The 23,206-nt window shown below is 36.1% G+C and overlaps 2 protein-coding genes across 7 annotated transcripts; both read right to left on the bottom strand.

Moving 5' to 3' along the window:
* Nucleotides 1-1,912: 1,912 nt before the first annotated feature.
* LOC145898959 (uncharacterized) lies at nt 1,913-8,147 on the bottom strand. Of its 4 annotated transcripts, none has more exons than XM_082987653.1 (13): nt 6,540-8,147; nt 6,400-6,471; nt 5,985-6,179; nt 5,691-5,762; nt 5,293-5,481; nt 4,922-4,993; nt 4,557-4,751; nt 4,441-4,497; nt 4,202-4,387; nt 4,064-4,135; nt 3,585-3,776; nt 3,346-3,417; nt 1,913-3,242 (listed from the first exon to the last, which is right to left on the bottom strand). In XM_082987653.1, the coding sequence occupies exons 1-13, from the start codon at nt 6,564-6,566 to the stop codon at nt 2,847-2,849; spliced, it is 1,797 nt and encodes a 598-aa protein (XP_082843779.1). In that variant the 5' UTR covers nt 6,567-8,147; the 3' UTR covers nt 1,913-2,846. The 4 variants fall into 4 exon arrangements, with proteins under 4 accessions (XP_082843779.1, XP_082843780.1, XP_082843782.1 ...); XM_082987654.1 differs by having other exon boundaries at nt 4,587-4,751; XM_082987656.1 differs by lacking the exon at nt 4,441-4,497 and having other exon boundaries at nt 4,587-4,751.
* Nucleotides 8,148-13,880: 5,733 nt separating this feature from the next.
* On the bottom strand, nt 13,881-23,206 carry LOC145898950 (uncharacterized). 3 transcript variants are annotated; one of them, XM_082987632.1, is made up of 29 exons: nt 23,068-23,206; nt 22,763-22,918; nt 22,627-22,689; nt 22,208-22,442; nt 21,947-22,131; nt 21,700-21,771; nt 21,437-21,637; nt 21,310-21,381; nt 20,913-21,107; nt 20,769-20,840; nt 20,047-20,241; nt 19,906-19,980; nt 19,658-19,837; nt 19,331-19,402; nt 18,862-19,056; nt 18,590-18,661; nt 18,335-18,529; nt 18,033-18,104; nt 17,710-17,886; nt 17,302-17,373; nt 17,046-17,240; nt 16,853-16,924; nt 16,426-16,620; nt 16,277-16,348; nt 15,965-16,150; nt 15,792-15,863; nt 15,290-15,484; nt 15,078-15,149; nt 13,881-14,696 (listed from the first exon to the last, which is right to left on the bottom strand). In XM_082987632.1, the coding sequence occupies exons 2-29, from the start codon at nt 22,901-22,903 to the stop codon at nt 14,316-14,318; spliced, it is 3,981 nt and encodes a 1,326-aa protein (XP_082843758.1). In that variant the 5' UTR covers nt 22,904-22,918; nt 23,068-23,206; the 3' UTR covers nt 13,881-14,315. The 3 variants fall into 3 exon arrangements, with proteins under 3 accessions (XP_082843758.1, XP_082843759.1, XP_082843760.1); XM_082987633.1 differs by lacking the exon at nt 16,853-16,924; XM_082987634.1 differs by lacking the exons at nt 15,965-16,150; nt 16,277-16,348.

The following is a 23,206-nucleotide window of genomic DNA, read 5'->3' as shown; positions in this document are numbered from 1 at the left end:
GGTACGTCACAAACACTAGGGAACTGCTTTGTACAATTCGCCTTAAAACCAAGTTCAGCAAGATATCTCTCTTACGATGAGCTTCGAACTGTCGTAACAGGAAGTGATACAAACAATATATGGTGTTGACCGGCTGCATTCAACTTTCCTTGACCGTCACATATTTTGTGTTTTTTTAGATCTTATCGCTAACATTTTTTTCTTATCGAATGCCTACAACTTTAGCATCTACCACTTTGTGGTGTTCGGCAGTCTGCCATAAGACAGAGTCAGCTATAACCTACATTGCAGCGCTACATCTACCGTTAGTGAATGAACGTGCAGGAGCGACTTCAGAGAAATTACCGTTTTTCGGCATGAATAACTTTTCAATCCCAGCTTGTTCTTTTAGATGGCAGCCATGTTCTCGGAAAAGTCTGGAGAAGGCATGCACGCCTTAACAGCGCCAATAAAGCGCATCCTTGAGCACTCGGAATTTATTTTAACCTTTTATTGAGACCGCATATCAGTAATTCTATTAAAAAAGGTTTTCTTCACGGGAAATGTCCTCTATCATAAAGCATGATGACACGTAACAAAGCAACCGGCAATAAATGAAGGTTAAATTAAGGGCTGTGTGAGTAGCAGCGCATGTGCTGTTACCAGCGTGTTTCAGGCACATTTTTTAGGAATTTTAGTCTGGTAGCTATTTGGTAGTGGGTGCTGTTAAAAATGTGCCAAAATTTTGAGGTGGATTATGTCGAAAATTGAATCAATGAAAGTACACTTCGTTTGTGATTTTGTGTTAGTAACATCCCTTATCTACAAAATCAGGTCAAAACTATTTGCCAGACGAATTCTTTAGCCAGTCCCCTAGAGGGAATTTTGTACAATATTTTGGGCTAAAAATCATAAATAGTTGTTTTGGGAAAAAAATTAGTCACAGAAAGTACACTACATTTGGAATTAAGTGAAGTCACCAACAATCGTCCACAAAATGCACTCAGAATTAATTTGTTTTTACGAGTGATGTGTTTAGTATTCATCCGCGCATGTTCCTGTCTTAAGGACGACATGTTTTTTGAGGTGAAATTATAATGTTGATGAACTTTTTCCGTGTTTATAAATAACTAACTAAACTTTGTCTGGTTTCTATTTCAATGAAGCTTAAGGCGTTGATGTATTTGTATTTTAAACGTTTGTGGAACCACTAACTGCGGAATAGTACAGCCATGGGTCACCCCGCAGTTGGTACGTTTGGTTTCAGTTATTGTTGTAAACTTATAATCCCCCAAATTTACACCCCAAATTACGTCACAATGAAGGTTGAGTTATGACGCACTAGACCCTCATTTGCGAGTCATAGGTATTTAAAATGTACCTGATTAATTGGTAATTGTGATAAAAGACGTGCTATGCCCCACATCGTTTACAATATAGTTGTATTGTAACGTTACAACTTGCTTCATATAAGTGTTATGGTTTTTACAGAAAAACCACTACGCTTTGCAATACGAACATACGTTGAGAGCAAGTAGTGGGTCGTCTTTGGTAGCTTTTGGGTAGGCGCGTTTCAAAAGTGTAGTGAGACGAACTGCACAGGACCAGGCTGCGCACAAACGGTCGTTCGTCACACTAAGATAAAACACTATCGGCAAAAATACAATTCTGTTCACACGGTTCGCGCTATTAACGTCCCTGCCGCAAGTCCACACTTTACATGTGGTAATGGTTCACCTGGCAACCCTTCTACAAAACCTTCCACTGTTTTCTTGTGGTGTTCAATTTTGACGACCTTTCCGAATACTGAATGACCTTCAGTTGCATGTAACGGCCTGCCTATATAGCAACCCATTTTGAACAAAGATAATGTTCATGCTCATTGAATTTAGGAAACATTAAACCTTCTTTTGCTCGCTTGTATGATGTCAAACAAGCTTATGCGCTTTTGTATTTTTCGCAACATAAACAACAACGCAGATGAACAAAAGAAATAAAACACTATGGGAACCGACAACAACATGTTTTAGTTCCGCCTGAGCCGCTCAAACGCGCAACAATGACTGCGTTCAACAAATCCTTGCGGTGAGAATAAATTTTGTTGGCATGGTCCCTTTAACATCCCTGTTTTGTAACAATGAAATACTAAAATCAACATGTATATACCGAAATGGCCAAGCAAAATAGCAGTAAAAATAAAAATAGTCTGACTTGGGTAGAATAAGTACTTTTTGATGGCCCCATATCAGTATTATCGATATTTTGATTCATCCATTAAATATTATTAGGGGATTCCCCCGATTGACATGTTGTTTATGTAACTTACTTATGGAACATCCAAATCGTTTTTAAAAGAGTGGATGTAACCAACGACATTCCATGACATCATTAAGTTAAATTTACATTGTTTCAAAATAACGTTTTGTAATGGTATATTTGATATATATGTTTGCTACCGAAACACACAATTGTACGGTCGTAAAAGTAGTCTACATCACACACGTTATGAATCACTCATGTAGAAAATGTGTGGAAATATCAAAAATACCCTTTTTGTGATAAGTTGTGACTAAAATAATGTGTATTTTCAAATAAAATAAAGAAACTATTTCGCTCCAAATTTAAAAAACAATTTTTCAGGATTGTTTGGCGTCAGAAAAGTCAATGAACTACGAGAACCGATGTGAAGATTTCAGTCAAATGTGCCAAGTCTGGATGGACAAAATACTTTTCATTTTGTACATCAATTTATTTTTGAAAATAAATATTTCATTATTTTTTTTTGACCACACCGGGATTTGAACCCAGGCTGTCCTGGGCACGAATCCGATCAGGTTTTTTGGTTGATATACGGGTCGGCCGCTTGGTCAAAACCGCCACTTACCCTCCTTTGACATTAAATATCCAACCCCAAGCCCAACAACACCCCCAACAGTGGAGCCTACCGGTCCTCCTACCGCTGCAGTAGCACCAAGGTGTGCTCTCGCTATTGCGCCTCCGACTCCAGCGACTGCAGTAAGTGGATCAATTCCCGTTCCGTCACCGCTTTCTGCCTTCCTTAGACATTTTGTTTCGGCATTGTTGTTGTTGCTTGATACAATTTTGAAATGTACATTCAGTTCATCTTTGCATTTGATTTCGTATACTTTCAAGATCCAAGGGGCGCTGCTCAGTTGTTCCGATACTCGCTTTAGCGCCCAGTCTACGAGTTGATTGTGCTGTGTTAGCAGTGTTTCTGGGTTGACGTGAACTCCATCTGTAAGCTGCAACGAAAACGAGGTTTTAGATTTTTGCATTTAAATTTCGCTTGTCAAGATACTTAGTTTTTAGCAAACATTGCTACTTTAATGTTTTAGATTAATTTACCTTCTTCATATTTTCTGTGTATTCTGATGCAATCTCCGTCAAGCACGCGTCACCAATTTGGTGAAGCTCTTTCTGTTGAAATATAATACGAATAAAAACTGAAGCTGAAAGATATGAATTATTCCCGAATGGCTTCGCGAAGGGAATCTGAATATTTGTAGCAATGTTGTTAGAAGTTTCTAAAATATTGGTGTGCTAAGCTTTAATTTTAAACAACAAATGCGCTGTGAATAAAATACCTGTTTGGCGTCATTAGTTTCACAAAGATTTTTGTAGTAGCCATCGATTTGGTCATTCAGTTTCGAACAAATGGAGTCAAGTTTTTCTTTTAGGTAAGCTGGTCCTTCACTTGTGCAGGATTTTAGAGCTTTTGTCTTCTCCGTAGCATGGAGAGTTTTCAAACTTTCATCATCTAAGACCTTCTCTGTTTCCTTTTTTTCATATTTAATTATAATTATATTTTTTTCATTGAACTTAAAATGTCTTTGTTTATTAAACTATTTGAAACTTGTTGCTAATTTTCTGTTTTCTCTTATTTTCGCTTTTCGAAAAGCCACCGTATCAAGCGATGTTGGCCTTTGTAAATGATGAGGACGAAATTGCTATGAAGGAAGCATTCACGAATAAATAAAATTTTAATATTCAGACAATGTCGAAACTTAATCTTGAGACAAGAATCGCCTTCAAAAAATTTAAAGAAGTTTTATTGCATACTTACTGAGGACATTTTTTTGCAGTATTTGTCGAATGCAATGTCCCTTTTTTCTTTAAGTTCCGTAATTATTTTTGTCTGTCACAAATGTACGTAAATACTCTATGGTAATCAATAATTGTTTTTAATCTGCAGTATGATAACCTGAAGACGAGAATTGTTTCTTTTGAGGTCAACAAACTTTGCATCAATCATTTCGTTGAACTGCGACAAATCTATTTGTCCAACACTTTCACTTTCATACCGCAAAATGCCAACCCATGCTTTTTCCTTGCACTTTCTGTGTGCTCTGAGAATACTTCCTTTGTCAATAGGTGCACTCCCACATACCTGCAATGTTTAAAGTGAACAGGAAATTTACGGTAAATCATCGCATATCTTACAGAGTGCATTTTTTCGTTGTAAAGTTTTCTTGCATGTTCCAATCGTTGCGAACAATCCTAAAAGTATGAAAACACCAAAAATTGTAACAGCGGACCCATTAAAAATAAAACCATACTTTTTTTGCTTGATAAAAATAAAACCATACGTTTTCTTGGATCGCGTTGATTCCGATAAGCAGAATTTCCCTTTCTTTATTTTTCCTTCCATTCTTCGCAGTGAATAATGTTTCAAACTTTTTTAACGCCTCTGCTTTGGATTTTCGATGAAGCATGGCAAATTCATCGTCGGTTAAAGCTCGTTTCTCGCAAGCCTAAATACGTAGCACTGTCATTTATTTTAAGTATGTTGTACAAAACGCAATAGTTTTGATGTCAAAATTAAACACAAATTCTCATATAACTCTTTCTTAAACCAACGATGGCCAACTACGCATTGCTGGATTGAATAAACATATAACACGCGTCTACGCCATGAACTCACTTCGCATAACTTATCTCTGTAAATTTCTGTTGTGCTTAGCATGATCTTTTCAATTTGGGTTTGTAATTCCATCTGTGTAGTAAAAACGGCTTTGTCAATTAATAATAATTTACCAGTTTAAAGTACACAAACGCTGGAGTAGCAAAAGAGGCATTAATAATGGTATAGTGAGTTGCAGGCGTGACTTACAACAATCTTGTCAGCTAAAAAGCCGGTATAAGACTCCCACAAAACACCCAATCTGTTTACACCCACTTTGTAACCAAATAGTTAATGTTGGCTCTGTAATCACCATAAAGAGGAAGTTTTGCCGACTATTCAGCTGAAAAGATCGTTGTAAGTCACACAATAAAAAATATACAAACGCTCACTTGTTTCTTTATATTGTTGTCCCAAAATTGTTTTAATTCCAAATCCAGAGACCCTACTAATGCAGACTGGTGTTGTGATATTAGCGTCAGGAGCAGTTTCATTTTCTGGTATGCTTCCAAAGCTTTTCTGCGAATTCGTGACTCAAACTCCAGCAAATCTTCTCTCTCGACGCAATCTCCTCCGCTGAACTTTTCACAAACAAGTGATAAAGGTGGAGAAAATATTGTCATTGCTTCAAAACATTGCAATCGTGTCGCGTAATGGATCCAGCTTGTATATTTTCGTTTTAAATAATGAGAGACAAATTTTCAAGTTCAACTTCGTACACATCAATAATACACATTTTTCACGTGTTCGGCGTATTTCATACAGATACAATTTTATAAAACGCGTTTACCTTTTGGAGAGAGCGCGCATACTCACACTTAATGCATTCCATATGTTGTGACAACAAACGTTTGTTGTTTTCCTAAAGAACATATTAATATTCGGAAAGGAAACGTAAATTTCAAATATCGGTATTTTGGAGTAAATTGATTTATATTTGTTGCGTTAAATTTGATTCAAATAAGTTCAAAGCTTAAAGTAAAAGCAACTTTCGCATGTTCTGTATTATCATAAATTACTGTACAGCAGTTGTCAATTTTCAACTCAATTACTGCAGTAATTTAATCCATAATCTTAGACTTACCAACATTTTTTCGAATTCGGTTTCGTAAGCACCAAAGCTTTGTTCGATTTGTTCAATCAAATAAGTCTTGTACTCCGCAACCAACTTCTCGTCCCCTAATTTAGGTTGTTCATTGAATGTAGACATCATCTTGCTCATGCATGTTTTATGAAATTGACGCAAACTCGCACCACTTGTGTGCAATTCGTCGCAACTCTACAAGGAAGATAATGTGATCAACACTGAAATAATACTCTTTGATGAAGTTCTAGAATTACCGCGCTAGTGGGCAACAAAGATTTGGTATCTGACTTTTTCGGCATATTATATAAAAATAACTTCTAATAATTATTGTCATATTTCCAGTACTTTGGAGTGGGATAACCTACACTTAAATTACAGGTAAGGGCACAGCAGCAATTGAGATTGTTTTTACCTTGTCCATTAGTTCTTCGTATTGGGATTTGCAATCATTACATAACGACAAAAGAGAAGCTTTTGAGGTTGCCTGTATTTATACGAATAATGCAATCTTTTTAACGATATCTTTCATACTTGTTTGTTTATGAGATTTACCTCAAAAACTGTGTCAACATTCGGCATTTTTCCGCTACTGAACTGCTGGTAATAAATCAGAGTAAAGTTTATAAAATCAACTCCTTTTACCACTCGGTCGTTGATTTTTTGACAACAATTCGTTGAGGTGAAAACAGTTCTCTCACCAAGTCATCAACAACGCGAAGAAACTCTACCCTTACCTCTGCAGTATCAGATTTTTAATAAAAGTCAGAAGTAACATTGCGTACTGTGTATTGAAGGTACACGTTTTAGGCTTAAGTCTTTTCCATCACTTTCTCTTCTCTCAGTGACTTCACATCCAATCGACGATTAACCGAAAGGTACCACAAAGTGGAAATCTGTGTGCCTGCTAGTCTACCAGCTAGCACAGTGCCACATCAACAGCTGCACTGATGAGACCTTACAGGTCGGAACAGTGCGTGTATACACCCTGTCTGCAGCTCTCATTGATTATTATGGCTCTTTTGCGCATATAATATGATTTGGGTGAAAGCCGAGCCGATAGCGCTATTGGGTCCCAAACAGTTGTTTTGGCCATAGTGCGCTCCACGGGGTTCGTCTGTGTTGATTGGTATACCTAGTTTGGTACCCAACATATCGACGATTAACCGAAAGGTACCACAAAGTGGAAATCTGTGTGCCTGCTAGTCTACCAGCTATAGCACAGTGCCACATCAACAGCTGCACTGATGAGACCCTACAGGTCGAAACAGTGCGTGTATACACCCTGTCTGCAGCTCTAATTAAACTTTATCTTGTTTATGTTAAAATGAAGCTTAAGGCGTTGATAGATTTGTGTTTGAAACGCTTGTGGAACCACTAGCCTTGGTACGTTTGGTTTCAATTGTTTTCGTAAACTTGTGCGAAATAATTTGCGGGTCTAGGGCGGAATCTTACGTACCTATGTTTTAGACAACTGGGAAACCCCAAATTACGTTACAATGAAGGTTGGGTAAAGTTATGACGCACTAGACCCTATTATTTGCGAGTCATAGATATTTAAAATGTACCTGAATAATTGGTAATTGTGATATAAGACGTAATATGTCCCACATCGTTTACAATAATTGTATTGTAACGTTACAACTTGCTTTATGTATGTGTTTTTTACTGAAAAACCACTACGCTTTGCAATACGAACATTCGTTGTAAGCATTTATTGGGTCGTCTTTGTTAGATATTGGGTAGGCGCGTTTGAAAAGTGTGGTGAGACGAACTGCACAGGACCAGGCTGCGCACAAGCGATCGTTCGTTACACTTAAGATAAAACATTATCACAAAAAGTACGATTTCTGCATACATGGTTCTTGTTAAAAATGCTGCAGTTGATTTATTAACATATGTATTACATACCTGGATTAAATATTCGAGAAAACATGCTGTAACCTGTATATCAATGTACAAAAGTTACATTGTTGTAAAATGTAAAAGTCACGCTAACATGAATCTAATTTAAAGAAACTTAAAGAAATTTCTTGTCTGAACTTCAGTTCTACACAACCGGAGGAAAATTTTCTGCTAAAATGTAAAATTTTGCGTCAAAATCCAATCGGTAGCTCGTTATTAACGTCCTTGCCGCAAGCCAACACTTCACATGTGGTAATGGTTCACCTGGCAACCCTTCTACAAAACCTTCCACTGTTTTCTTGTGGTGTCAAATTTTGACGACCTTTCCGAATACTGAATGACCTTCAGTTGGTTGTAACGGCGTGCCTAGCAACCCTTTTTGAACAAAGATAATGTCTATGCTCATGGAATGTAGGAAACATTAAACCTTGTTTTGCTCGCTTGTATGATGTCAAACAAGCTTATGCGCTTTTGTATTTTTCGCAACATGATCAACAACGCAGATGAACAAAAGAAATAAAACACTATGGGAACCGACAACACCATGTTTTTATTTATGACTGCTGAGCCGCTCAAACGCGCAACAATGACTGTGTTCAACATATCCTTGTGGTGAGAATTAATTTTGTTGGCATGGTCCCTTTGACATGCTTGTTTTGTAATAGTGAACTACTAAAAACAACATGTATATACGAAATGGCCAAGCAAAATAGCAATACAAAATTGAAAATAGTCTGACGTTGGTAAATTAGAGAAAATCAGGCTTTCAAGGTTATCGGTATTAACACATATACTAAGTGATTTGATTTTCGCCAAAACAATTCCTATGGCTTGTGACCGATAGAGGTTGGCTACTACTATTCAAGAAAAGGAATTGATTGCAGCTGTCTAAGACTGAGCTGCGGGCTGGGCCTCTCTTTCGAACATTTACAGGCTAAATGCCACTATGTTATACCGACAGCAAACGCATATTGTTTCCGACATTCCAAAGAAGAGATGTTTTGCATTCGTTTGATTTGATGCATAAGCTATGTCGGTGTATATTTCGTACGACTTAGGCCTATATATCAATCGTAAAAATATACAATTAAACTAACCAAAGATAATTGGTGTTGTTTCCTTAATTGTGCGAGAGTTGGTCGAAATACTATAGACGTAGGACTTGTGATGATCACACACAATGCAGATGACATTAAACTACATGGCATATCATGGACAGGGAATTTGCAGATTTACCAACTCTGTAATACATTGAGATATACAGGATAGCATAGGATATTGTACTTCTAGCACAGGGTCATTGAGAGGTAGATTATGTGTACCGTTGCGAGGAGTTTTTCTCTTTTTTTGTTTTCTTTTCTAGTGTTTTTACAAAATTTTAGATCAAATCTAGCTTTTAGGAAAGCTCCTTTAGTTTTTAAGTAGTACAATGGTGTTCTTGAGCCTCCATTTGGTATCCAATACCCTATGAGGTATGGGGTCTGGCGGGCCGCACCGGCTGCATCCCTTACTGTGGGGCCTAATCTGCTCTCGGGGATCAAAATACGAGACTGGATCTGTAATAACGTCAAATAATCCAGGTTGCTTCTCACAAAGTTCGTATTAAAGATCTTTTTTATTGCAATAGATTATTTTGTTGGTGGCCCTGCTTGCCCTAAGAGATACATTACATCGCAGTAAAATTTTTGGATAATTTCAGTCAGTCTTTATTGCCTTCAACCAAATATCGTTAAAATATTTAAATGTATGTAAGAAAGGCATTTCACACATAGTTGTCACTCAGCAAATTTACAGATTGAGTTGATATTTCAAATTAATTCTTGATTTTCTTAATGTTAATAATCGAAAGAAAGAAATTATCTGAGTGTATAAAAAATACTAAATGAGGAAATGTCTGTGTGATATTTGCTGAAATTTAGCAAGAATCATTTCTTGCCTTTGTCTCATCCGACAGACAGGGGACAGTCCCTAATTTACATTGTAGTTTTGCTGTGTCATCGACGCCAAGAACGACTTGTTGAGTAAAGAATCTATCGGCTTTGATGCATCGATTTCTATTTAGTAAAATTGTGTTTTGTGTTTCAACGTAATATTGAGAAGGAATTATTTGTTAATGTATTTTTTGTTTGTGCCTTATATTTTCGTTTTACATTTGTATGTGCGATTGTGCGTAATTGCGTATGTCATTAGCGTTAGAAACAAGCTTTCTTTTATATATAATTGAATTTTGTTGCAATAAGAAACAGTTAACTGACAAAGGGTATGTTGTTCAGTCCGTTGGTGCTTCTAAAATTTCATTGTAGGCATTGAGTCTAGGCATTGACAGCCTATGATGCCCTGACTCAATTCTTAAAATGCCCTGACTCAATGCTTACAATGCCTACAATGCCTAGACTCAATGCATATAATGCCTACAATGGGTTTTATGAGGAATCGGTTTTAAACCCTGGTCAAATAGGTTTTTACTGGGACAAAATTTTTGATTTCATCGTGTTTGATGTCTTTTCACCAACTTTTACAAATTAACACAAGTTTGTTTATATCTAGTAAATAATTTCCAATTCAACCCTCCTCACAAACCTCACAATTTTACCACATTTTCTGTTTCTTACTCTAACTAGTCTTCTTTATCTATCATGACATTTATGCATATACTATTATTCATAACATCAATTTCTGTTATTGATCCATATTTGCTTGAAAATTAGTAGCATTTAGTTTCTTGAATTAAATGTTACCAATTTGATTTAGTGATAAATTATCAAATAAAATTATTGTGTGAAATAATTGCTAGGCTACACATATTGTCACGTAAGGATATATCATTAATATATACATTCGAAATACTTACACTGTTGAAATAAAAATGTTAAAAGTATGAGCATTACTAGTTTACCAAGTAGTTCCTTGTTTGGTTTGACTGATGATTAAAGTAAATAAATACTTTGCAATGGCCGGTAGGGCACTTGACAAGAATGTTTGTATAATTATGTGTTGTAGCCAGTGTGTGATAACAATTTTATATTTGAATATGGTGCGGTCAAAGACTTTTTTAATCACATAAGATTGCAATTTTAAATCTACTGCCTGGTTTTGAATAAATTGCTTGTCAAATAAAAACAGGTCTCATTTTGCTAGTTGTTTAGAAATGAAAAGGTAACAGAGTTAAGGCCCAATATCAGTATTAAATCTCAAAAATCAAGTTCAAAATGTTATCAGCATTAATACACAGAGTGATTTGAGGAGCCTTCAGGAGGACCTTATGTCTGATAAGATAGCAAAAACATTCCCAGGGGTCTGTCACAGCAACTTTCCTGCGACAATTTTTTTCATCATTGCATAGTAAAGAGTTCGTGCCAACATTAAATTGCAAATTGGATGAAGTTTTTGTATTCATTTTGTCACAAAACCAACTTACATTTTTTGCAGCCTTTTCAGCTAAAATATTGTCCGACCTGGAAGCGAAATGTCCCCTGGAGGGCGCTTTGAGCAACTGTCCTGCAACTAATTTTTGCCTGAATGCGTTAACAAGATAATTTTATGCCTTTTTAACCAAATTTTTGATCGCCCCGCAACACCACACGCCACCCTGCTCATTCAACCCTGAAATTTGACCTTCATGCACCACCGGTTGCTTTGGTGCGTGGACGACTTTATTTATGACGTGGGAAAACTTTTCTTGTATAGAAATACTGTTATGCGGTCTAAAATGCTTGAATTCTGTAGCGCGTTACTTAAAATGTCTACATAAATAATAACATTGCCGTAAACTGGCTCTTGATAAAAGCTACTGTTGCAGAGAAACTGTTTTATTTAAACGTCAATTTTAGTGTTTAATGGTGCAATTTAAATGAGTCGTCTACGTCCGTGATTTTATGTGGGTCAATCGCTTCGTATCTATTCGCCAGATGTGTTAATCCCGCACAGATGTGTTAATCGGTTTATATTTTTAATTTCGAAATCGACGTTCCTTAATAATCGCATTTTTCTCATTTTCGAAATATTATAAATACCGTCGCACGGCCTTAAGCCAAGGAGACCAGAGAGAGTACGAGACCGAGTAGAAGGAACGAGATTGACCGAATTACGCGCATACTAAGAAACATTGTATGTGTATTAAACCAAGGTATGTTTGTTTATCGTTTTGTGTAATAATAAAAGGTTGCAAAGGTAGTTTCTTTGGCAGAAGTTTTAATAGTGTTAGGAGTCAGATAAACGGCAGTGTTTCGTTCTGCACACCTTAGGTCGCTGCACTGTCAAACCCATAGTCAATCGATTAGTTTAATACACAATTAATAATCACACGACGACTAGCAAAAACAGGTTACACATACGACCACGCACAAAGCACTTAATTGTCTGTCTGCCGTTTCTTGTCTAGCCCAAGTCGCTTTGACTTGTCTTGCGATGACTCTGTGTGTTCACTCCTAGCTCTCATTATTCACATTTTATGCAATGGATATGTGGCTCATATAGAAAATGAATGTCTTGTTTGATTAGGTTGAAACTCGGCCGACATTTGTTCGAAACGTGGTCTTATTCTCATATCTTATTCTGCTGAGAAGATGGTCCTAAACAAAGAACGGTTAATCTAATTGTCGTTCGTGGATGTCAGCGAATTAGCGCGTTTGACGTAAGTGGCAACTACAACGTGGTGATGCCAGAACAAGACAATTTAAGAAAGTTAATGTTGTAATAGTGTGAAAAACGACATAAAATGTGGGAAATCTGACGTTAACAGATACAAATTTAACAGGGGCATTTCAACCGTGGACAAGTAGTAACACACAGGCATCATCTCATTGTTCGAAGTAGGATTAGAGTAATGTACAAGTGCTCGAGGTAGTGTTGGTGACCCTTGCATATTGTGTAAACATCATGTCCTTGGTTTTGCATCATAACGTAATACTTATTGGTTTACGCCAGAGGTTTTCAAAGTGTGCGCTGTGACTCCCTGGTGCGCTATTGCAAGTTTCCAAGTGGATCGCGTTAATAACTCTGATCGAAATTTTTTTGGGGAAAATGAATGCAGGCAAATAGCGTTGCATCAAAACAAACCATGCATTGCTTCAGCCGAGTAGGACCACAATACAATAATGAATTTCCAATAAAAAGATGTTTAACATGAACTTTGTGACAAGCAATCTGGATTATTTGACGCATTTCTGATCCTGGCGAGCAGCCAAGGCCCCACGACAGGGATTGTATCTGGTGCGACGCGCCTGAATCTGTTGTATTCTTCAGTCACAAACAGTTCAAGTCTATTGGTACAAAACGGTGCGCAGGTTTTATAGGCAAAGCCAACACGCAAATAACGCCAGGAACGCAATTATTAGCCACTAAGGTGCGCAGTAAATCCACAGACGTAAGTCGCATGCCAGACACGCTGATTGCACGGCGAGTCTAAAGCGCCGTTTTCTTAGGTCAACTTTAGGACACATAATGATACAATTTCACAACACATACCGATTTAGCGGGTCCATGAATACCAAATGGAAGCCAACAAACACTATTGTATTGCGAAAGCTGGGTTTCACCTATAAATTCCTAAAAAAAAGCATCGAAAGAAAGCTCCTCGTATCAGTACATATTTTTACCTCGCTATGACCTTGCGTTAGAAAGCACATTTCATGATGAGCAACTCAAGGAATTTAGTGAGTTTGTGAGAAACTACGTTCACGTCTGGTCTTCTGTTAGTCTGGCTTGCACAGTTAAGTGCTGGCACCTTCTCCTGTATTGTCTACAACAGGATGACAATTTTCCCGTCGAACCCGAGGTAAAGTTGAGCAATATTTGATTTTGTTTTCTCTTCACTTCGTCAAGCAGTCGTGGGTGGGACTAAAGAGTCTTCGAGGACTCAAAGCTAACTTGGTTCTCTTGCATTATTTTCTCCTTCGTCAGGAAAGTGGAATTACTTAAGGTTGCTGAGCTGAAACTTGAATGTGAATTTGCTAAGAAAGAGAATTCAACTTCAGCACGAAATAAGTTTTGTTAGTTTATTGTGGTTATTGTTACGATTTCTGTTTATTCGTCCCTGCAACATATACACCGATGTAACTTATGCAACAAATAAATGCAAAACATATCTTCTGCGGAAAGCTTGAAACAATACGAGTTTGTTTTCAGTAAAACATAGTGACATATACACATGGTTGGTCGAAACACGATGTCTGCAGCTTACCAAAAATATGACTGGTATTATTGTTTACATATAAATGTTGATGGTAAAGCTCCAATACACCATGAAATTAGACTTACAGCGATTAGTGTAATACATGTACATGAGTTTATATACAAGTCCCAACGGGTAAAACTATCTTCAAAACTGACAATGTATGTTGTGTATGATTTGCGTTATGGAATAAGCTTTTGGAAGTATAGTTCAACTAACATGGGCATAAAGGATTCGACTGTTTGATACCAACTTTATTTTTTACTTTCAGTAATTTTAGCCAAAAAACTCCCTATTGCTTGGCCTACAGCATTACCAACATCAGCGCAAGATTTCATACCACTGGGACCAAGCAGGATTCCCAAAAACCCTCCAGCAATTTTACCAATTCCACCAACAATATTTGCGAATTTTTTTCTCCGCTTACGCTTTAGGACTTTCTTGTTTTCTTCATTCAGTTTTTCGACGCCTTTGAAATGTTCGTCCAACTCATTGCAGCATTTTTCAACCAATTTCTGGATGATGCCGGAAGCACTCGCTCCGAGTTGTTCAGTAAAACTGTTTTCAACTTCGTTCTTAAATTGTTGATGTGTTTCCTGCAGAAGTGCTGGTTCAACGTATGTTCTATTGCACATCTGGAATTACAAAAACAAAATTGAGAACGTGTAACGAGACTGCAGCTTTTTACTTTGTCCCACAATATTTGCTCTCTTAATGCCTGCAATCGTTTTCAAACGCTCTAAAAAAATCTGTAAAAACATATGTTGTAAATCTGTAAAAACATATGTTGTATAAGATAAAAGTATCAGGCAATATTTGGTTCTGACACAGTAAATCAGGCAATAGTGTAAAAGAGAACGTAACAACATTCAATGTTTACAAAACAACATTTTTCCAATCTGCGCAGGTAAATTATCATGTTATAAATGACCATACTTAATCGTTGAAAATTTACAGAGTGTGCAAGCACATTCTGTGGAAAAAGCATTTGGTTGTAATCAGTCAAACCAACTTACCTCATCCATTAACTTGATGTAGGCCATTTTGATGTTTTGTAAAACCTTCTCCCCTTTTTCCTCAAGCATCCACTGTATCAAAGATACTTAAGATCAATATGCGCAAAAAAAATCACCGTGCTAAATTTGCTGTGGTGAAAACTGATAAGTTATAAATAGATGGTCGTGCACTCGTGCTTACAGAACACAGTTTGAAAATATGCTTTTTTTACCTTCAAGTCATTGTTTCGTTTGGAAACAAGTTGGTAATGTCTCTGTATGTCTCCTTCTAGGTGATTCCTCAACAACTTAAAATCATTTTGAGGTTCATTATTAAGTCCCCCTTTATCATATTCGTCCAATGCTTTGGCCATTTCCTGTTGGTGAACGTTCTGAATTTTGTCTGCTACCATGTATTGCTGAGTCGCCTACGCAAACATCAAGTCGAGTGTCAATCAGCTTTCTTAACTTCTCATCGAATGTTAAATATTGAATTAGAGTTTAAGCTACTATGTTTACACCTTCAGTCAAATCTATTATTTTTCAGGGTTGAGCCAATCCAGCATAGATTTGGCCGAATCCGAATAATCCAAACATATGAAGTTTAACGACAAGTCATGATTTCATGTACCATTGTATAAAGATGAGATGTTGGCTTATTGAATCATAACACATTACTTGATTACTTCCCAATATTATTTAACATACTAGAAGAGATACAAGTGGTTTACTTACGCTGTCGATGTTCTTTTGGTATCTTTCGTATGCATCAAGCTTGTTTTGTCGAAATTGATTAATTGCTTTTTCCTGTAAAAATAGAGATATTTTGACAACTTGTGGGTTTCAAAAAGCAACTCACATCATTTTCTGCATGAAAATCAAGCATTTTATAAAACTAACTGCATTACCTTTAAATGTTTATTTTGATTTTTTATCTTTTCGTATTCGTTGTTGATTAATTTCTCGAACTGTGACATTAGGTCTTCAACAAGATTCTTTCTTTCAAAGGATTTTAAAACAGTTTCAGCTTTCTTCTTTCCCTCATTGTGAGCTTGTTCAAGTATGCTTTCATCAACGTATTTGTCGTTGCAAGTCTGTCAAAAGAACGTAAGGAACAACGCTTGAAAAAATACCTATTGATAGGGCTAAATAACATCAACATTTCTTCCAGAATGGGAAAAAAATCAATATTGTAGATGGTGGTTTAACTTCTTCTTTACCTTTTTCATTTCTAGCTGATACGTGTTTGCAGCCTTTTCCAATTTTTCTAATGCTGCGACCTGAGCCGTCCTCTGAAAAACAATAACAACCACTTTCCCTTTTTCATGCAAGATTTTTAGGCACAATAAGGATAATGAAGTGGGCCTACCCTCTTTATGTCATTGTCTTTTTTGCAGTTATTTTGCATTTGTTGAATCAAGGTGGCCAATCTCTTCTGTTCTTCATTCTTAAGATGAGAATTTTGGCCAAATTTTAGGCCAACGAATTCTTCCATCGCTTCTCGTTGAGTTTTTTGGTGAACTTTCTCAAAGGCCTCATCAGTCATGATTTTATTTGCGCAAATCTTGAAAAAAAATTGACATTTGTATGTTTGCAGCTAATATAACGAACTATTGTTGTGTTTTTACAAATAACCTACAACAAGAATTATAATATTCTTAGCATATTAGTGCCGTAAACTCCTTATTTAAAGTAATGAAAAGCTGTAGATGTATGTGTATTAGAAGCAGAGGAAGATATTAAGATCTAAAACTGTTATACTTGCGGGGAATGAACCACGAGGCGCACCAATGTACCTTTTGCATAATTTCCTTGTACTTGTTAGATGCAGACTCTACTTCCCTTTCAAGTTCATGTCTTATTTCAACCTGAAAAATTACAAATGCCATGGATTTTTGTTTTGAAACCTTATAATCTATCCATGTTTAGCGCAAAACAAAAAATTAATTTAATTATTAAATACATTTCTATCTCAATTTTACAACTTACAGACTTGTGATAATTTCCCTCCTGGAACTGCTTCCATTTCTGATACAACTGGATCTCCAGTTCACGTTGATAGTTTGCAACTACCTCTCCTGGATATTGTTCGGTTTCCTTTTTAAAAACGTCAAGAGTTTCAACCCGGCAACTTTGCTCCAATCCCGACATCAAACGTTCTTCAACGTATTCCCCACCGCTTTTCTGCTGACGAAAGTTTGATGTGGAAATCCTCAAATTTGTCCCGTATACAAGTGAATTATACCTTTTTTAACTCGGAAGCATGAAATTCCACAGATTTGGTCATGATCTCGTTTATATTATGTTCCATGTGCTCCTATATGTAAGTTATATATTTTAAGGTATATTCGTAGTACAGGGACGTAAAACTCATGTATAATTTAACGCCAGAAAAGTTTATTATTAGGCTTTTTGCTTCAAAAAGTTAAACAATTAAAAATACAAGTTTGCAATGAATGCATATGCCCCATTCACTGCTTAAAACTGCAAACTAAACTATTATCTTGTACGAAACCCGACCTTAAATACAGTATTAAATGATTAAAACATGCCGTGGGTGCAACCAATCTTGATGTACATCAGTGATGACTTTCTAACGATAAAAATCCTTGCTCCAAATAAAATTTCTTGGTTGGTTTCGGTCGAGACAAACCTTGTTTCTTATTTTTATTTCCTCAAATTTGTTGTCGATGATATCTTCTAGTAGTTCCATACATTTATCTACGATTGATTTATCATACACTGAAAAGATAATTTCCTTAGCTTTTTGTTTGCCTCTGGCAGATGCTTGTTGAAGGGACTCATCCGTGGCGTAACCGTGACTACAAGTCTTAAGAAAATAACGTTTGAATAAATCAGAAAGTGAAATAAGAATGTTGCAATCATACACCAAGCAAAGAATCTGTTCAACTGATAGAGGACAGAATAACTTCGTTTGATATTTAACTAAAATATACTCATTTCTAGCATGCGCACCTCGTCCATAACTGATGAATACGCAATTGCTGCAGCACTTAGTGTTTCGTTGGTTTTGGTGTGAAATTGTTTCTGCAATTATAAGTGTGTAATTGAGTCAGCAAAAGTTTTACTTAAATTCCACGTTACTTTCACTAGACATATTACAGTGACCACAAGTAGACATATCGGCTCGACCCAAACCAGAAAATATGATTTAACAATAATATACATGTTTACCGGAAACAAAATTACTTAAAAACTGCATTCACGCCCACATATGACAACTCTTAGAAATAAACGGATTTTGTGAATTTGCTTACCCTACGGCTTTCAACTGCAGCTTTGAATTTACTTTGACGCTCATTGATTCGCAGTAGAAGTTTTTCCTTTGTCTCACTTCTTTCAGTTGTGTTCAAACCAACATCTGAGCTTTCAAATGTTTCCAATGCTTCGGTATTTGCTTTCTTGTGAGCTTCGTTAAAATCTTCATCAGACATGATCTGCTCTGCACATTTCTACACAAGGAATCGTTTATCTGTAAATGCAGAAAAACTTGCAACAATTTATTTTCTTACTGAGTTCATTACTTCCACGTAAATGCTGAAGCAGAAATCCGCCTTCTTTTTAAGAGAAATCTTTATTTTCTCCTGAAATTCAAATGTATTTGTCAACAAGGTTGATCTGTCCGTGTGGTTTCTTGTTCTTGTCCAGGTGTATGTACTGGTTTCTTTTGACATTTATGTTTTGCAGTTGCTCCTAAGTTACAGTGACTTAAAGCCTCATGTTCATGTCCAAATGAACAATTAATATCATTACAAATACACAGACCACCCACACGTTAACTTACAAGCTTGTCATTGTTGTTCCGGTTGAATTCATCCTTTTGCTGATTCATGGTTTCTTCAAGTTCTTGTCGGTAGATTTCTTTAACTTCTGGCGGTAAGTTTGTTGATTTTTTCTCGAATATTTTGAAGGCCTCGTTTCTAGATTTCCTCTCAACGTGAAGTTGAGAACTCTGGTCAACATACTTTCCATATGTATCCTATAAAGAATAAAGTCATTAATCAAGCATTCCCGTCGTATTTAATTTAGTTTATTCGTGGTGCTTATTATGGTGTCGTTTCGTATTTTCAGTTTGTCCATTTACTCGAGTGGAAAAAACAATAACATTAATCGAAGTTATCAAAAAGTAAATCGCCTATGGTTTTGCTTTTTAATTGAAATGTAAATGCAAAGTTGACAACGCAAGAAAAAATTTCGAACTATTTTACCATCAACCCAAGAACTATGAGTCACTATGTTATAAAAGCAATTACACTTTGCAGGCCATCTGTAAAGGCAAGTTTGGCAATTCCAACAGCCCTTCTTTCTTCCATATCCAATCTTATCTAAATCATAAACAAAAGAAAACATTGACTAAAGTAGAGTGCAAATCTACTTTACGTCGATTAATTTGTTGAGTACAATTTTGTCCAAAAATTTATTTCATGCCCTTTCAAATTCAACAGCAAAACGTTTTCATATTCATTGAGTTTGGAAGTTCTTGATTACATTCCATTGTTAAGTTACTGGTCATTGAGTAAATATTCACCCAATTCCGAGGAATAAATGTCCTTTCATGACGTTGGTTCAAGTGTAAATACCTTTTTGTCCCTGTTGACCCTTTTGATCTCTTTGTATTCAATTTCAATCATTGCGTTAAACTGCTCCTTGCATTTCTCATACAGATTGTCTTTATAAAGACAAGAAACCATATAAGTTTCGGCATTCTTTTTATTCTCCAGATGGAATTGTTCCAGTTTCCTATATTCCGCACAGTTTACCTGGAAGTTTCACAGCAGTATTTTATTAATAAATACTTATTCCATAGATAGACAAATATGTCACAAACCCTTTTCATTGCAGCAACGTATTGTTGTTTGACATTTTCCATCGTTTCTGCAATAAGTTTCCTTTGAAACATACTCTAAACAAAATATTCCTTTCAACAATGCTCAAAATGGTATCACCCGCATTTTAAATAAATGTTCACCCGTTTTGTTTCGTTTGATATTTGATAGTTGCCTTTAATTTGTTGAATCCATTTGAGTAGTTTATTTCTTTCCATGTTCTTGTAGTCATCGTTTTGTTCATTGAGTGTAGAATCAAACTTATCCAAGGCTTTGCTTTGAGCGAGTTTGTGAACATCAGCATACTCAATGTCAGTTAATATGCTTTGATTAATTTTCTACAAAAATAGTATATTTTTAATAAGCTAATCTATTTTATGGCTCTTATCTCCTTTAATCTGTCACAAATTTAAAGTCTCATTTAATAACTGTGCACGAAAAGCACAATTTTTCCAAGTCAAGCACATCGCAAAAAGTACAGCTCACGTCAGCGGAGTCAAACCTATAGTGGCAGTTAAGGCATGAAAGCGACAGGAAATTCCACCCTGTTCAATAGGGTCTGGGTTGTATCAACACTGCCCTGACCCAGAAATATATTTTTTTGTTTTGCACTCGGATATACACAGCGCAACATAAAAGGTTCATTTCACATCTCCAGGTATTTTTTACCATTGTTCTTCATTTATTCTTCATATTTTGTTTTAATCAAGCTTTATTTTTCCACAGACCACCCAGATTAAAAAAATATCCTTGTTATAATGCCCCAAAAAGCGATGGGAAGTATTACAATAACGAGACCACAGTTTGATGTTGTTCATTGCGGTTTTAGGGTAAAACTAAACAACATTTCCATCTAGCCACTTACTTCTTCCATTATTTCTTTGTACATCTTGAATGCATTCAGAGAACTTTTTTCAAGACGTTGTTTGCGTCTCTCCTAAATTTATAAACCTTTTACCGACGAAGTCAAATTTGAACAAACGAGAGTTGTATCTTGCGCAGAACTTACCAGTTTGTGTTTGTTGCTTTCCTTCAACTTATCAAATTCCAGAGCAATTTCTTCCTTAAGTTGATTTGTGTAGATTACGACAATTTCCGGTGGGAGGTTGGTTGTTTTCCTGTCGAAAGATTCCAAAACCTCTTCTTTGCACTTCTGATCTTCATTACTAAGTGAACGTTCATCAACACACTCATTACCTATGTACTGAAAAATGAGAAGAAAAAAAGCAGTAATTTACCTTTGGTAAACGGTTGTGATAAATTTGTAACAAATTGATAAAAAAACAAATACAAACTGCTTCAAAAAGTAATTAGCAGCAGACACAAAATTTTGTAATCATCAACCTCTACTTAAATTCATGGGTCCTATTTTTATATTTCAATTTTAAAATCCATACAAAGCTCACTTTTTCCATATAATGTATGTATTTGTTTCTTGCGTCTTCCAATGAGTGACGAACTGTTTCCTTAGTGTTTTCCTTGAAATATGCATAATGTATTCCATGAAATTTGCATAAGAAATACTTTGCTTACCATAAGTGTTTTGTTAAATTGCTCAAACTCCGCTAATTTTTGGTCTATGTTTTTAATGAGGTTTTCCCGATACTTCGCAACAAACGTTTTGTCACTTTCACGCAGCTTTCGTTGTTTATCGAATTGTTGCAAAGCTTTTTCCTTGCAATCTTCATGCATCGCATGTATTTCTGTCCAACTTTGGTATTCGTTGTTTAGTTTCTTTAAAGTAGTTTAACTCTTGTAAATATGTACACGAATTTGCTGCATGTATTGAAGCTTACTAATTTCATTTGATTCCGATATGCATCTTTGCATTCCTCAAGCATTTTCAAAATAGCGACTTCGGCTGTAGCCTATTGTGAAAAGGAGGAAATTTGTGAAGAAACATGTACTTATCTTGTATCTTTATATCATGAATATTACAAGCCCCAAAGCATCAGTGATAGATAAATATCAATATCGTTTTGTTTCATTGTAATTTTTATGTCACGCCAGAAAAACTCACTCGTCTGACTTTTCGTTCATTACCTGCAAAATTGTTTGCACTTCCGGCATTTTTCCGCTTTGGAATACATTGAAATAGGAAAGAGTGATGTTGATGAGATCGATTCCAGTCACGGGTTTTTTGTTGATTCGTTTCGCCACAATTTTATCCGGTGAAAAAAGTTCCCGCACCATGATGTCGACAGTTTGTAAGAACTCTTTCCTCACGTCTGTTGGAAAGTTGAATTATTCACTATTCCTTCAAAAATCACAGTCTGGTGCTACTAAAACTGTAATGGTGCCTACCACATAATCGTAAATCATTTCCCTGGTTTTTAGTTCTTTCAGTCACTTCAAGTCCAGGATAGGGCATCAAACAACAGGTAATTTTTTCGAAAGAATTCTGTATGTCGTTTCGGACAGATTTCGTATCCTGATGATCCAACTGAGGCTGCAACACTGTTTCTAATATTTTATTTCCTCCTTCAAATCCGCAGGAAAATGATTTGTCTTGCCAGTCCCGAATAAGAAACATAAGTTCCTGAAATTCAATGAACCAGCTTTACTTTGTAAGTATGGTTTGTGCAAAATAGCAATTTACAACACGCGTATATGTGTTTTCTAAATTCTGATATACGCTTTAAAATCCAATGGAGGAAATCCACACATCTTCTCATGAAATGACCAGTTTGTTTTTTTATGTTGTAGGAACATCTTTTCTTAACCTGGAATGTTTTCTCTTGGTCGTTTTGTTTTTGTTTGGCCAGTTTGGTATAATCCGTGAAAAGCTGTTAATGTATATGCACAAAACCATAAGTACAAAAATATACATTTTCGACAAAATCAAAGAACTTTACTTACCTGCAGGAACTGTAAAGTGTCTTCCTGTATTTGTTCTTTGACATTATATATTTGTACAGAACTCAGAAGAGTGCTGAGACCAAATATAACAGAGCAATTCTTGACAGTGCTTTGATGATCGAACGCACCCTGAGTATCCATCAGAAACAAAGCGACCTAACCATGAAGCAGTTACTTTTTTGTTGTGAACAAATATAAACCGACAGTATAAAGTTAGAAAACTTGTATTTTTACTTTGGATTTCGTAAAAATACTTCACACATCCTCCTTTGTCATAGAATTGTATTCACCAGACCTATCCTTACCTTTCCCTTGGGTGTTTGAATAAAAAATGGTTCATCCCAAACCCAAATTCCTTGTGTGTGTCTCTCAGATCCTCCTCTCCAAGTAAATCCTTTGTTCAGTTTATCTTCTTTCGATGTCAACCATTCCTCAGTCTAAAAT

Source organism: Ascidia mentula, chromosome 4 (assembly GCF_947561715.1).
Source record: "Ascidia mentula chromosome 4, kaAscMent1.1, whole genome shotgun sequence".
Lineage (NCBI taxonomy): Eukaryota > Metazoa > Chordata > Ascidiacea > Phlebobranchia > Ascidiidae > Ascidia > Ascidia mentula.
Note: the sequence above shows the minus strand (reverse complement) of the source record. Positions and strands in the feature narration are given on the sequence as shown.